General features: G+C 39.9%; 1 protein-coding gene across 2 annotated transcripts in view; it reads right to left on the bottom strand.

Moving 5' to 3' along the window:
* Positions 1-3,729: 3,729 nt before the first annotated feature.
* Positions 3,730-12,820, bottom strand: part of abcc1 (ATP-binding cassette, sub-family C (CFTR/MRP), member 1) — a 50,503-nt gene continuing 41,412 nt past the window's right edge. Inside the window, exons 25-31 of one of the 2 annotated variants that reach the window (XM_042505863.1) lie at positions 12,248-12,374; positions 11,440-11,541; positions 11,173-11,319; positions 9,401-9,559; positions 8,557-8,723; positions 7,488-7,682; positions 3,730-6,407 (exon numbers count right to left, since the gene is read on the bottom strand). In XM_042505863.1, the coding sequence (XP_042361797.1) occupies positions 6,299-6,407; positions 7,488-7,682; positions 8,557-8,723; positions 9,401-9,559; positions 11,173-11,319; positions 11,440-11,541; positions 12,248-12,374 (1,006 nt within the window). In that variant the 3' untranslated portion in view covers positions 3,730-6,298. Of the gene's footprint in view, positions 6,408-7,487; positions 7,683-8,556; positions 8,748-9,400; positions 9,560-11,172; positions 11,320-11,439; positions 11,542-12,247; positions 12,375-12,820 lie in introns of both variants that reach the window. The other variant, XM_042505861.1, reaches the window with a different exon arrangement.

Raw genomic sequence — 12,820 nt, forward strand, 5'->3', positions numbered from 1 at the left:
TGACACTGAGCAATGGCCAGAAAAATGTTTTTGTGGAACATTATGTCACAGTTGACCTTTGACCTTTTGGATTTAAAATGTTAAAACTTCATCATTATATCCTATAAGACATTAGTGTAAAATTTGAGCATATGAATTCCTGAGATATGGCAAAAAACATGTTTCATGAGTCACCGTGACCTTGATCTTTGACCACCAGATTCTTATTAGTTCATCGTTAAGTCCAAATGAAGGTTTGTGTCACATTTGAAGAAATTCCCTCTTGGTATTTTTTAGATATCACTTTAACAAGAATGAGATGAATCCAAGGTGACCTTGACTTTTGACCACCAAAATCTTATCAGTTAATCCTTGAGTCAACTAGAGCTATTGGGTTCATGTAAATGGGACATATGTATGTAGCGATGTCCAAACCAAAAACATAATACCTCCAGCCTTGTCTATCGTCGGCGCAGAAATCTTAATTTCTTTTTTCATGAACTAATGCTCTAATTTTAAAGTAGAATTGCAAATTAATTTTTGCTTTAATTTGTTTTCCAATATGATTGCACTATTTTAAATGCATCTTTCTGTCATTTAAAGATTTGCACAAAGTGCACCACTTAAAAATACATTTTTAAAAGAACTTTTATTACATTGGCAGAATTAATATCTGCTTGCAATCATCTGACATGGGTTAACATTTTCTACCTTTAAATGCAATTTTAACATAAATCCAATGTAATAGAGAAGTCCACCCCCTTGCAGCATTGGTTTTATTTCCATAAAACTGATGACAAATACTGTATATAAAACATCAAATATTCACTCTGTAATACATATGTAACACAAATATGATTTATTAAGTCTCAAAATGTTTTACATTATGAGCTCTTACAAAACCAGCCTTTATCAACGATTTATACAAGATCAGCAATAGCACAACTTTTAAAGCTGAGGCATCATCCAAAGAACTACAACTGTCAGCTTTTCAACAAAGAAGAGAGCCCTCCTCCACATCTCCATGTGTACAAGGTTGGGGTTAACAGTGTGGAGTCACAGTGACCACTAAAGCTGTATTTCCGCCAGCATGTTGGTTAGTTCAGTTCAGTTCAGTTCAGTTCAGTTCAGTTCAGTTCAGTACACGTTTTTCGCGTTTCCATTGTGAAAAGTTGTGAATGGCACCTATGGAACTGTTCCTTACTGTCCCCATTTGTCGTCAGCCTTCTGCTTAGGGTACCTAGCACACCAATCCGGTAAAAAAGTGGAGCTAGAAACACTGCAGTCCATTGATTAGTCAGTAGAGAATCAATACTCAACAAATGAAAGGATGTTTTGCAGCCTCTAGCAGCAGCTGTAGACTGACAAAAAAATATTTCACTGTTGTGAGCTTTTAAGGTGGAACATTTCCATATGTTACTCAACGCATGGGATGACAACATGATTCCGTCAGGACACCTTCAATTTTAATATGACAACTTTGACCACTCCATCTGTTTTTATTGTCTCTCTTGGATGCCATACATTTAGTAATGAGTGGATCTTCAAGTGTTGAAAAGAATTCTATAAATTATGACCGAATTATGTGAACTGCATATATTCTAAGCTTCACTTGAAGAAAAAAAATGTCACAGCGTTGTTCCTGTGCTCTCTGGCAGCACTAACCCCTGCTCTTGCCCGACGAGGAATCCATGCACAAACTCCTTACTTATAATATCACATAGAGAGAGAGAGAGACTCACTGCAGCCTGCTCTTTTTAGTTCTGAAAATGTCAGCATGCAGTTCTGTTCTGTGGACTACAAATGAGGTGCAGACTTCACTCTGTATCAGCAGTGAACTATGAGATACAGCGAGTGCTGCTGGACGGAGCAGTGAGTGACAACAACATCGCTCACATGTAAGAGTCATTTGCAGTAGAACTGCTACACAGATCTAGGGTCTAGATAGGGGTCTGTAGGGGTTACTTTTGGCTCCAAAAGTACTCTACCAAAAGCTTTCGATGGAATCACGACTATACTGTACTGTACTGTACCGTACTGTAGACTCCACAGGAAAAATATTATTTATGGCAATAAACTCAGGTATGACACTATCTGTGCAAACAGTGTCAAACTGTCCAGGGGAGGATTAGGGCCATGTGAGAAACTAAGTTTCAGAGATGACAGATGAATCTGATTTTGAGAGAAAAAATCATGTTTTTCCTTAAAGATCATCAGAATGAAACTTTGGTTGCAAAATTGTGACTTTAAAAAAAATCTATACTTAATTACAAAATTCTTTTTCAGACTTTAAGTTGTTCTTTTCATTTGGCCCCAATCTTCTGTTAAACATCACCTCCAGTTTGACGACAGCAAAAACAAAGAACAGCATACATTCCATGCAACAGCAGTATGCATCCATTCATCCACTCAATGACACGGTGATGAATTAAGCCATCAGCCTTAATACTTCTGTATGTTAATACTACCAACACCCTGCATGGCAGATGTTGCCAGTTGGTATTGCTTGGGAAAATCTTTTTTTTCTTTCTTTTTTTCAGTTAAATTAATTGAATAAAATACGTGTAGAGCTCCTGAGGTTACACACACATATTTTCTGGTTCTCATAGCAAACAATGTGCAAGACAACCTTTCTGGTGTGACCTTCAAACTACAGATCCCCGGGCAACCTGAATGTTTTCTTGTTGGTTAGGTCATGTTAGATAAGGTCATAAAGCATGTGTAGTTACATGCATTCAAAATGGAGGCAGAAGGCAACAGGCTAAATGGCTTGAAATAATGTCATGATGACAGCAACAGTCAGTCATGTGTTTATAATGCCGGCCATGAAGACAATAAAGCTGAATGCACTTGTGTTTTGCCTCGTCTGTGCAGGACAATAACAGACAGAAAATCATCCATTACCTGCAAGAAAAAACTACTGAAAACTGTTTATCTGAATAATTTTTGTCTGAGTACTAGATAGTAACTCTTGATCTCTGATCTTAATCTATGATTATATACAAAAGTGATTACCATAGATAGTGACTATCTAGTACCTGTTATTATGACACAGTTAATATATCTAGTGATGTTGAAAACACACATTTGACTTCTGCTGATTGTTAAGACAAATTAACTTAAATGTAGACTATAATTATAGTTTCTAATGCGCATTAACCCTTTGAATTCTGGAGCAACATCACTTTTCTTGTGCCGCATTCAGACGCCTTGAACAAATTCTTGAAATTCTTTCAAAAACATGCAAGGTTCTTTCAAAAACATACAAGGTGGAGGGCACGCACATCCAAAGGACTTTTACAGGTGCTGGATCAAAAAAATCAAACCAAGGCAAGAATCAAACAAAAATCAGCACACTCTAACAGAGATCTTTATCAGGCATTTTCAAATCATCACAAAGCAGAGCAAGCAATACTATAATATATTGCTTGCTCTGCTTTGTGGTGATGGTTTTAAAATGCCTGACAAAGATCTACGTTAGATCAAAACGCTGCACAATTAAAATTTAGTGGGAGATTTTCATACAGTGTGAAGATCTTTTGTTTGAGTCTTGCTCTAAATTATTTCAAAAACATGGAAAACAAGGAATTGAGCAATTCGGCAAGAAATGTCACGCAAATTACGAAGGAGGAATTAGTAGATTTGAAAAATTATTTTAAAAAGCAAGGGAAAAATATCCAGAAAACTTATTATCATAATTATACATTTTCAAATTATTTTATAGAATTATTATACATTTTAAGCTGTTTTTATGGTAACTTCATTGTTTTGTTTATTAGTGTTGTTTTTTTTCCCTGTAAATTCAAATTATTTCTTGAAATATTCCTTCTTTTCTTGCAAGTTTTTAGGTCATTTCTCTTTAGGTTGTTTTCTTCCCATGTTTTTGAAAGACCCCATCAAGCCACCTGGCCCTAGTTTCAAAGGGTTAAACTTTTTCCAGTGAACACCAGAAACTGTGATTTCTTTCTGTATGTCACCTCAGTAGCTTTGTATATACAGTACCTTATCAAAACATTCATTCAGTTTATATATTCACTTAAAATAAGACAGAAACTCTGACACAGATACAACAATGCAGAGAGACAGAACACAGCGTCGCATCATTTTTCAAACTGCTGTCAGAGCTGGAGTGAGACCCTCACTGCTGGCATACCTCCACATGTTTAAAGCATGACGTAAACATTAAGATATGTAATGTGTACATTAAAGACTGAATGAACCTACAAAGTTGAAAATGTTCATTTTGTATACATTCAGTACATTGTTCACCTGAAATAAAACAGCCAACAACTGTGCTGTCTCACATGAGAAATGACTTGAGCTCCAAAGTTTTGATTTCAGGAGCCGAGCCTCGAAGCTCACCATCAGCTGCATCAACACACACCAGTTTAAAGCAAATGTTGAAAGACTAAAAACAAGCAATAAATAAAAAGTCAGTGCTGAAAGTAACATAAGAGTCAAATGGAACCTGTCTAACAGATTCCTTCAGTTTGTGCGTTTGAAGCTTTGTTGTGATTTATGTGTTTATGTTCACTGTTTGTTGTTTCTGACTGATCTGCAGGAACAACTGCTGTTGCTCCTAAAACATCAACATCCTCCTGATGCTCCAAACTGAACCCACCCCCAATCTTTGCTACACTGTTTGTTAAAGGAAACATGTAAGATTTAGGGGAATATAGTGGCATCTAACAGTGAGGAGAATGCAGAACGTAACCAGCTGAAATTTCTCCTGGTTAGAATTCCCTCAGTCTTGATTGGTCACATAGTTTTTTTAGTGAGTGCTGAATTATCCACAGAGGTCTCTTCCTCTCCAAAACAAAAAGGCCAAGGGATTAAAATCTTTAAAAACACCAAATACAGCAGTTTCATGTTACAGATCAGTGTTGTTCCAGTGCTGTTTGACATCTCAGACAAGGGCTGTTAGCGTAGCACGTGCTAATGTGTGCTCATCTAGTTTCTCTGCTAACTTGAGATCCAGACGTTCAGGAAGTTTTAGCAGGAGCTGAATTATCCGCAGAGGTCTCTTCCTCTCCAAAACAAAGGGACTGACAGGAGGTAGTAAAAAATAAGTCAGCGTAAAACATAAAGCCGGAGAGATGTGACCATTAGTTGGGACGTGTGACGTTTTGATCACGAATTATGTTGGCGGCCACAACAGAGATTTAAAAAGCAGCTTTTAGCAATGAGTGGCTACTTCAAAGATGAACATCGGCTGTAAATGCCTGCAAACCGAGAAAAGAGATTCAGGTTCTTCTTACCCTCCGAGAAGAGAACGAGATCAGCTGCCAGATAACAGACGATAAATGATTGTGATTGACATGTTTGTTATTTTCTTAGAAAGAGCTGCCGATGCATTTATTATAGGTCACACTAAAGGCCGACACTGTTGTGTCACATGTCACGCTTGTCACTCCTCTTTTGATTGCAGGATGCCGCGATGCAGTGTATAATCACACATTGGATAGACATGACGCCGCCGTCATTTGGTTCTGCGTAAAAACGCTAAGGTGGCGACTAGTGTTTAGTTTGTCCATTCTGGGCTACTGTTGAAACATGGCAATGCAACATGGCAATCTTTGTGGACGAGGACCAGCTGGTATATTCCATTTCTGAATATATATATATATCCCCCTAAATCCTACACACTGGACCTTTAATCTTTGCTGTACTGTGTTTTATTGAAATGAAAACAGTGCTGTCTATGTAAACAGGGTCCTAAATCCTGACCTCCTCCTCAAATGACCACTGAGGTTTCAAATCTGCATCTCAAACCAACTGGAATGTTTGAGGGCAGTATTTGGCACCACATGATTCTTACTTACGGGACAAGCCTTTGTGTCCTCTACTGACCTCAGCACTGGTTACCACAAACCCAAGTGAACTGTTTCTGAGACTGACTGTAGAGAAAAAGACTCCCTTTCATTGCTCAGGCACAGGTACAATGCTCTGTCAAAATAAAAGCACATACAGTACGTCCCCTCTTAGAGCTGGTCCCTCCCGGTCGATGGCAGAAATGGCAGTAAACAGATAGTGAAAGAGGCGGGAAGAAACAAGAACTACAGGGACATGATGTGGGCTGTCTGAGACAGGCAGCAGAGAATGTGTTGTTAAAAGACAATTGAAGTGTCAGATGGAGCAGGTCAAACCAGACCTGTTCTCATTAACAGCCTTGCTGAAACAGTAAAACTTTAAGTCTTAACAATTCCCCTACTTCATCTCCCAAGATGTCCCCAGCAGGGAGCCGGAGGAGCTGGGAGGAGCTGGGAGGAGCTGGGAGGAGCTCAGAGGAGCAGCTGGACACGTTGAGACACCTCCTGCTTCAGACCAGCCCGGCGTCCTTGGCCATCTTGTAAAAAACTCCTCTTTGAGCAATGAGGTTGGAGGGGAAATCAAACTCTGCCATCTCTCCCTTCTCCAACACCAGGACCCTGAGTAACAAGGACACTCATCAGACTCCATCTGTGTGACGGAAGTAACACAACTGCGGCCTCAACTCTGCCTCGTGGACCCGTGAGTCAGCACTTTGTCTGCAGGCATGCACACACTTTATCTCATGACAACAACAAAATAGTGTTTGACAATATTAGATGACATGAGAATCACTTTATTATCTTAACATGTCAAAAAGTCAACAGAAATAGCTATCTTGACATGAAGAGATGAAATGCAGTACGAAGCAGTCCCTCCAGGATTTTGCGGGCTGTTTTTTGTCTTCACTGCAGCCTGAAATACCTGTTTTCATGGCAGCTTTTCTGGACAACTGCAATGCAAGCTGCCATATTTTAAGGCCTTTTTTCTACCAAGGTAACCATAAGAGAGGGGATTAGCAGATCACACTATAGACAGCTCAACTGAAATAAGATTTTATCAATTTTAAATATTCAAATTTGCAGTAAAGTTGTAGTGACTGGATAAAATTGTAAGGATGCAAAGAATTCATGGTGACTGGTTGAAAGTGAGCTGTGATCGCAACATTGCAAGATGACTTACTAAGAATCATTGGGAACAATGATGCCTGTTGGCTGTATGAACCATGGATGGATTAAGAAACTCTGGACACAGCAATGGGGCGGGGCCCCTTTCATTGCTATGAGAGCTGCTGGCACATGAAGTAGAACCCCCCCCCCAGTGTGCCAGAGCAGAAGTGACTGACTTCTGATTTAGCAATTCACTAGTTTGAATGGTGGTCTAAAAAATGTAATCTTGAGGCTCATTAGACTTTCCAAATGTTATCAAACTGGATGGCTTAAATCTAGACGGTGAAATGATCGTTTTGCGGGGGTTTGAACAAAAAATGATCCACTGATTTACAGATGTCTCTTCCCCTATGTAAGTCAAAGGGGAAAAGTCTTTCTGGGCCGGTGGGAATCACATGATGGAAAATTTGCATCACAGCCTGGAGCTCTTTCTGGGGGCTTGGTATGAACTGGTACACATATATACAAAGAGCTAGGAAATAATAATAAATAAAAAAAATTAAAAAATCACTGATGTGTAGTGAGCAGTACCTGGTGTAGTCCATGATGGTGTTAAGGCGATGAGCGATTGTCAGGACGGTGCAGTCCTCAAACTGAGAGCGGATGGTTGACTGGATCAGGTTGTCAGTCTCCATGTCCACAGCTGCTGTGGCCTCATCTAGAACCAGGATCTTGGTCTTCCTCAGCAGAGCTCTGGCCAAGCAAAGCAGCTGTCGCTGACCCACGCTGCAGGGGAAACACAGAGACCGGCTTCAACAAGCTTCATCAAGCTTCATCAAGCTGCAGGCAGCACATCAGTAAACTAGGGATGTAACAATTTATCAGCTGCACATTGGTATCGGCCAGTATTTGCCTTGTCGACTGTCTAGCCCTATCTGCAAATAAGACAAAAGTGGCCGATGTTTTTCTGTTGTACCATACAAGTTTTGTGCAGGTTCAACAGCTAGGCTCGACATTAACAGCTTCCCCATGACAATGGGAAACCACAAAGGACTGCGCCACAAAGCCAGATTAGTGCCTTGGCAAGGAATATTGAGCCAGTGGCTTCCTGTGCTGCAAAGTTGGCTCTCTTTGAACTTGGCTAGATCACCATGGTAACTGATGCTGCAGACATAACCTGGTTGGCAGCAGGTAATGTTCCCAGGTTCAGCATGAAATCAGCTGAAAAGCTCCTTTCACAGCTTCTTTGAGTAGCGTGACTACTATAATAATAGTATAATAATAATAGTAATAACAATTATTGTCAGTACATGAGCCATACAGATTCTCAGCTGAGAGAAAACATTATAAACACATTTGATTCAACTTGTTGAACTGTAACATCCCATGAAAGCCATTGAAGAAAGCTGTGCAGTTACAGCAGTGCTTACTGTCTGCATCACAATGTGTCTACTCCCTCAGTCAAACTCACAACCTCCTGCACATTTCACAATACCAGTGCACAAGCAGCAGTAGAGTGGAGTATGAAATGACTCTTAAAACATTATGGTTTAATTTTGCAAATTAAAATCGAAGCAGTAAAGAAACATCTGTCTCTTATTCTCTCTGCAGCTGAGATACTTTGAGTGTTTGCTCATAGTTGTATATAAAGAGGTTGTACCTGAGATTCTCTCCCCCCTCACTGCACTCATGGTTGAGTTTGTCCGGCAGGCCGGACACAAAGCTCTTGAGATGAGAATACTCCAGAGCCCTCCAAATCTCCTCATCAGAGTAGCTGTCAAAAGGATCTAAGTTCATCCTCAGAGAGCCTGAAAACAGCACGGGGTCCTGAGGAGAGACAGAGTGGTGTGTCTGTGCATCACATCATGGGAACAACAACAACTATTATTATTATTATTATTATTATTATTATTATTGTTATCATCATAGCACCTCTAAAACAGAGTTTACAAAGTACTCTGTCAAACAAAGCAAAGCAGAAATGGTATACATAGACAGCAATACAACAATAGAAAGCCAAACAGCCCTACTGAACACAAGTGAGACAAAACTAGAGAAGAGTTAAATTAAAACCAAGACAAAAAATGCAAAATGCAGGACATCAAATGGCAATATAAAATAATACAAAGAAAAGGTTAAAAAAACAGTTAATATGCTTCACAGACCCATCAAAGCATCCCTGTGAGCTCTGAGCTCTGAACCAAAATTACACAAGAGACACACTGGATAAATGCATATCATCTGCATGTGTCCTACAAATTCAACCAAATAAGGCCACATGCAGAATGGATACAACGAGGCCACACTGTGTCAAAATACAGACCTGAAAGCAAGTGTCACCTTTCAGTTGGGACAGAACTGTTGTTTCTTTAAGCTTGGAAATACTGTCACAAACATGAGCTGAAGAACTGCTGCAGTGCCTAGGAGCTTCTTAGTCTCCAGCCCTGGTACCACATTCAGATTCCATTTAGCTCCATGTTCTTTAGCGTCCTCTCTGCACTGACCTGTGGTATGATGGTGATTCTGGAACGAAGCTCGTGGAGGCCCAACTTAGCAATGTCCAGCCCATCGATGAGGATGTGGCCCTCAGCTGCCTCAATGATGCGGAACAGCCCAAGCGTTAGGGAGGATTTTCCTGCTCCAGTGCGCCCAACAATCCCCACCTGATGGGCAGTTGTGGCAACACATGTTACACACTGTCCATATGCATACATCCACACACAAGGAATCCAGCCACACACAATCCCTCATCAATGCACCCACAATCTATCACTGTATATCTCTAGATCCTATCTATCTATCTATCTATCTATCTACCTCTCTCTCTCTCTCTCTATATATATATATATATATACATCTTTCTCTCTATAAATATCTGTATAGAGATAACCAGCATTGACTTTGACCCTTAAGCTGCACTGCACTTAAAACCAGCATGACTGTATAAAAGATATTACTACATGGGCTCAGGAACACTTTTGAAAACCATTGTCAGCAAATACAGTCTACATCTACAAATGAAAATTCAGACTCTGCCATACCATCCAGAAACACTGCCTACTTCCCTGGGCCTGAGCTCATCTGAGATGGACTGACACAAAGTGGAAAAGTGTGCTGTGTCCATGTTTCAAACTGTTTTTAGAAATCATGGATGTTGTGTCCTTCGGGGTAAAGAGGAGGAGCATCCAGATCGTTTCAAGCTCAAATTTTAAAGCCCGCATTGGTGATGGTATGGAGATGAGTTAGTGCCCTTGGCATCATGGGTAACTTCACATCTATGAAAGCACCATTAAGGTCAAGGACAGACTACTGTCCAATCTTTTAGTTTCGTCTTATATGTACAATGGCCAGGCCTCAAAGCTTATACTCAAAGACTGCATACATAAATGACGGGCACAGTCCTATCACCAGACAGGTAACTCAGTGTCAAGTTGTTATTCCTGTTCCTCGAACACGTGCTATGCAAAGAACTATTTTGTACAGAGCTAGGATGCAACTGAATATATTTCTTTGTCCCCGAAAACATTTTCTAACAAAATGAGTTTTAAAACTCCACTAAAAAAATATAAAATATTAGCAAATAAAATACAGTTTGTCTACTGGTGGTGCTATTTTAGGTTTTGTGATATCACACTTGGACTATAATTCATCGAATTCGATGGGGTTTGGGATGGGTAGGGGGTAATATGGGGTGTGCTGGGTGGGTATATGGGGTTTTTGTTTAGGGTAATGTTGATGTATTTGTATGCTATGCATTTGTTTTTATGTGTGGACCCCATGAAGAATAGTTACTACCCTGGTAACAACTAATGGAGATCCAATTTTAAAAATATACAAACACTGAAAGGTACATACAAGTTTTGGAGCAACATATGCTGCCATCCAGAGAACGATCAAGAGAGAACAGGGTAGAATTTTACTTACAAAATTTCAACAAGTAGTGTCTTCAGTTCCCAAACACTTACTAAGTGTTGTTAAATGGAGATGTAAAACGGTGGTAAACATGCTCCTGTCTTGACTTTTTTGAATGTGTTGCAGTCATCATAATCAAAATGAGTGTATATTTACAAAAAACAAGAAAGTTTTTCATTTTGAACATTAAATTTCTTGTCTGTAGACTGTATTCAATTGAAGACAGGTCAAAAAGGATTTAGAAACCACTGCATTTGATTTAATTTACATTTTACACAACATTCAAACTTTTTTGGAATTTGAGCTGTATTTCAATCTATTCTAATTAGACCGCAGCTTTCAGATTAGTGATGTGAAGGCTGACCTTCTCTCCTTTGTTTATGTTGATGGTGATGTTGCGAATGGCAAGATCCAGATCCTGGCGGTAGCGCAGGCCAAAGCCTCTGAAGTCTATGCAGCCGTCAGTTGGCCACCCTTGGGGGACGCTAGAGGGTTCGTGTTTCCACTCGGCCTGGTGTGGAGAGGATTCTCATGTTAATAAGTACAACTACACAACTAAACAAGTGAGAAAAAAGAACTAATTCATCCCTCCACAACCGTGACCTGTGATCCCTGGAGTTGCTATCAGTACCTCTTTCTCTGCGTCACTGTACTCTTTGACTCTCTCTACAGCCACGATGTTTGTCTCCACGTCCGATGACATCCTCACCAGCCAGGTCAGAGAGGCAGTCAGCTGCACATGGAGATGTAGGAAAGACAAGTAGACAATTCAGACAAAAACTCAAATGTATATGGTCAGTAAGTTCTTAAAGCCATATATCATTTGACCTCCCTCCAGTTGCATCTGTTCATGCACACAGCTTCTGATCTCTGCCTCCACCACAATACAATCTGCTGAACACATTTTGGATTTTGTCTGAAATCCAACAGACTTTAGATAACAGTTTTTTTTAATGTTGTGTTCAATTGCCACAGGCAATTCATTTGGGAATAAAACAGAATTACCACCTCACAGTTGTATGCCTCCACACACCAGTCAGGTTTCTCTTTGAGTTTACATCATGTCTGTAAAAACATGGATGCTTGACACACATCTTCCCCCCAGCAGCACAGAAGAGCTCTACAATCAGCACAGTTTACAGGTTAGAGTCATCAATTCAGTGTCTGACTAATTATCTTCCCTTCTGTGCTGACATTTTATATCCAAAAGGTAAACTTCACTGTAACATCACAATGTTCTGCATGAAAAAAAAAAAGTTTCTGGCCATTAATTGATGTCATATCTCAGGAACAGAAGGGAAGACATTTAGTCAGACACTGATTTGGTGACTCTAATCTGTAAACTGTGCTGATGTACAAAGCATGCTACAGGGCAGAGTGATTTCCAACCTGTCACCTGTCTGTGACCTGGAACAGGTGACACAGGTGTGAGTGTTTACCTGGAGTGCATAGGAGATAGACAGCCCCATGATGCCTGGACTGAGGCTCTCTCTGGCTATGACAGCAAACAAAGCTGCAAATGACACTATGCAGTTTCCCACAAACTCTAGACGCACAGCCAGCCACCTACACAAACACACAATAAGAAAAAAGCTCATGATAGGAACTAATGATGTGTTTCTACCAGCAGGTTGCTTCAGTTCAGTTCAGTTCAGTTCAGTTCAGTTCAGTTCAGTTCAGTTCAGTTCGGTTTTAGGTTTTAAGGTGGAACCTTTATTTGTAATGTTACTAAATGAATGAGTTGACAAGGTGAATCCATCAACATACCTTAAATTTCAATCAGACAACTTTGACCATTGTTTTTACTGTCTCTCTTGAATGATAAACACTTTTAGTCACAAGTGGATCTTCAAGTGTTTAAAAATGTACATTTATTGCAACCAGATTGTGTGAACTGTATATTTTCTAATTCTCTTGGAGAAAAAACTTTGCGTTGTTCCTGTGTACTCGGGCAGTACCAAACCCCTGCTACTGCCTGACAAGGAGTCAATGCACAAACTCACTATTTATAA

The sequence above is a fragment of the Plectropomus leopardus genome, chromosome 17 (assembly GCF_008729295.1).
Source record: "Plectropomus leopardus isolate mb chromosome 17, YSFRI_Pleo_2.0, whole genome shotgun sequence".
NCBI lineage: Eukaryota > Metazoa > Chordata > Actinopteri > Perciformes > Serranidae > Plectropomus > Plectropomus leopardus.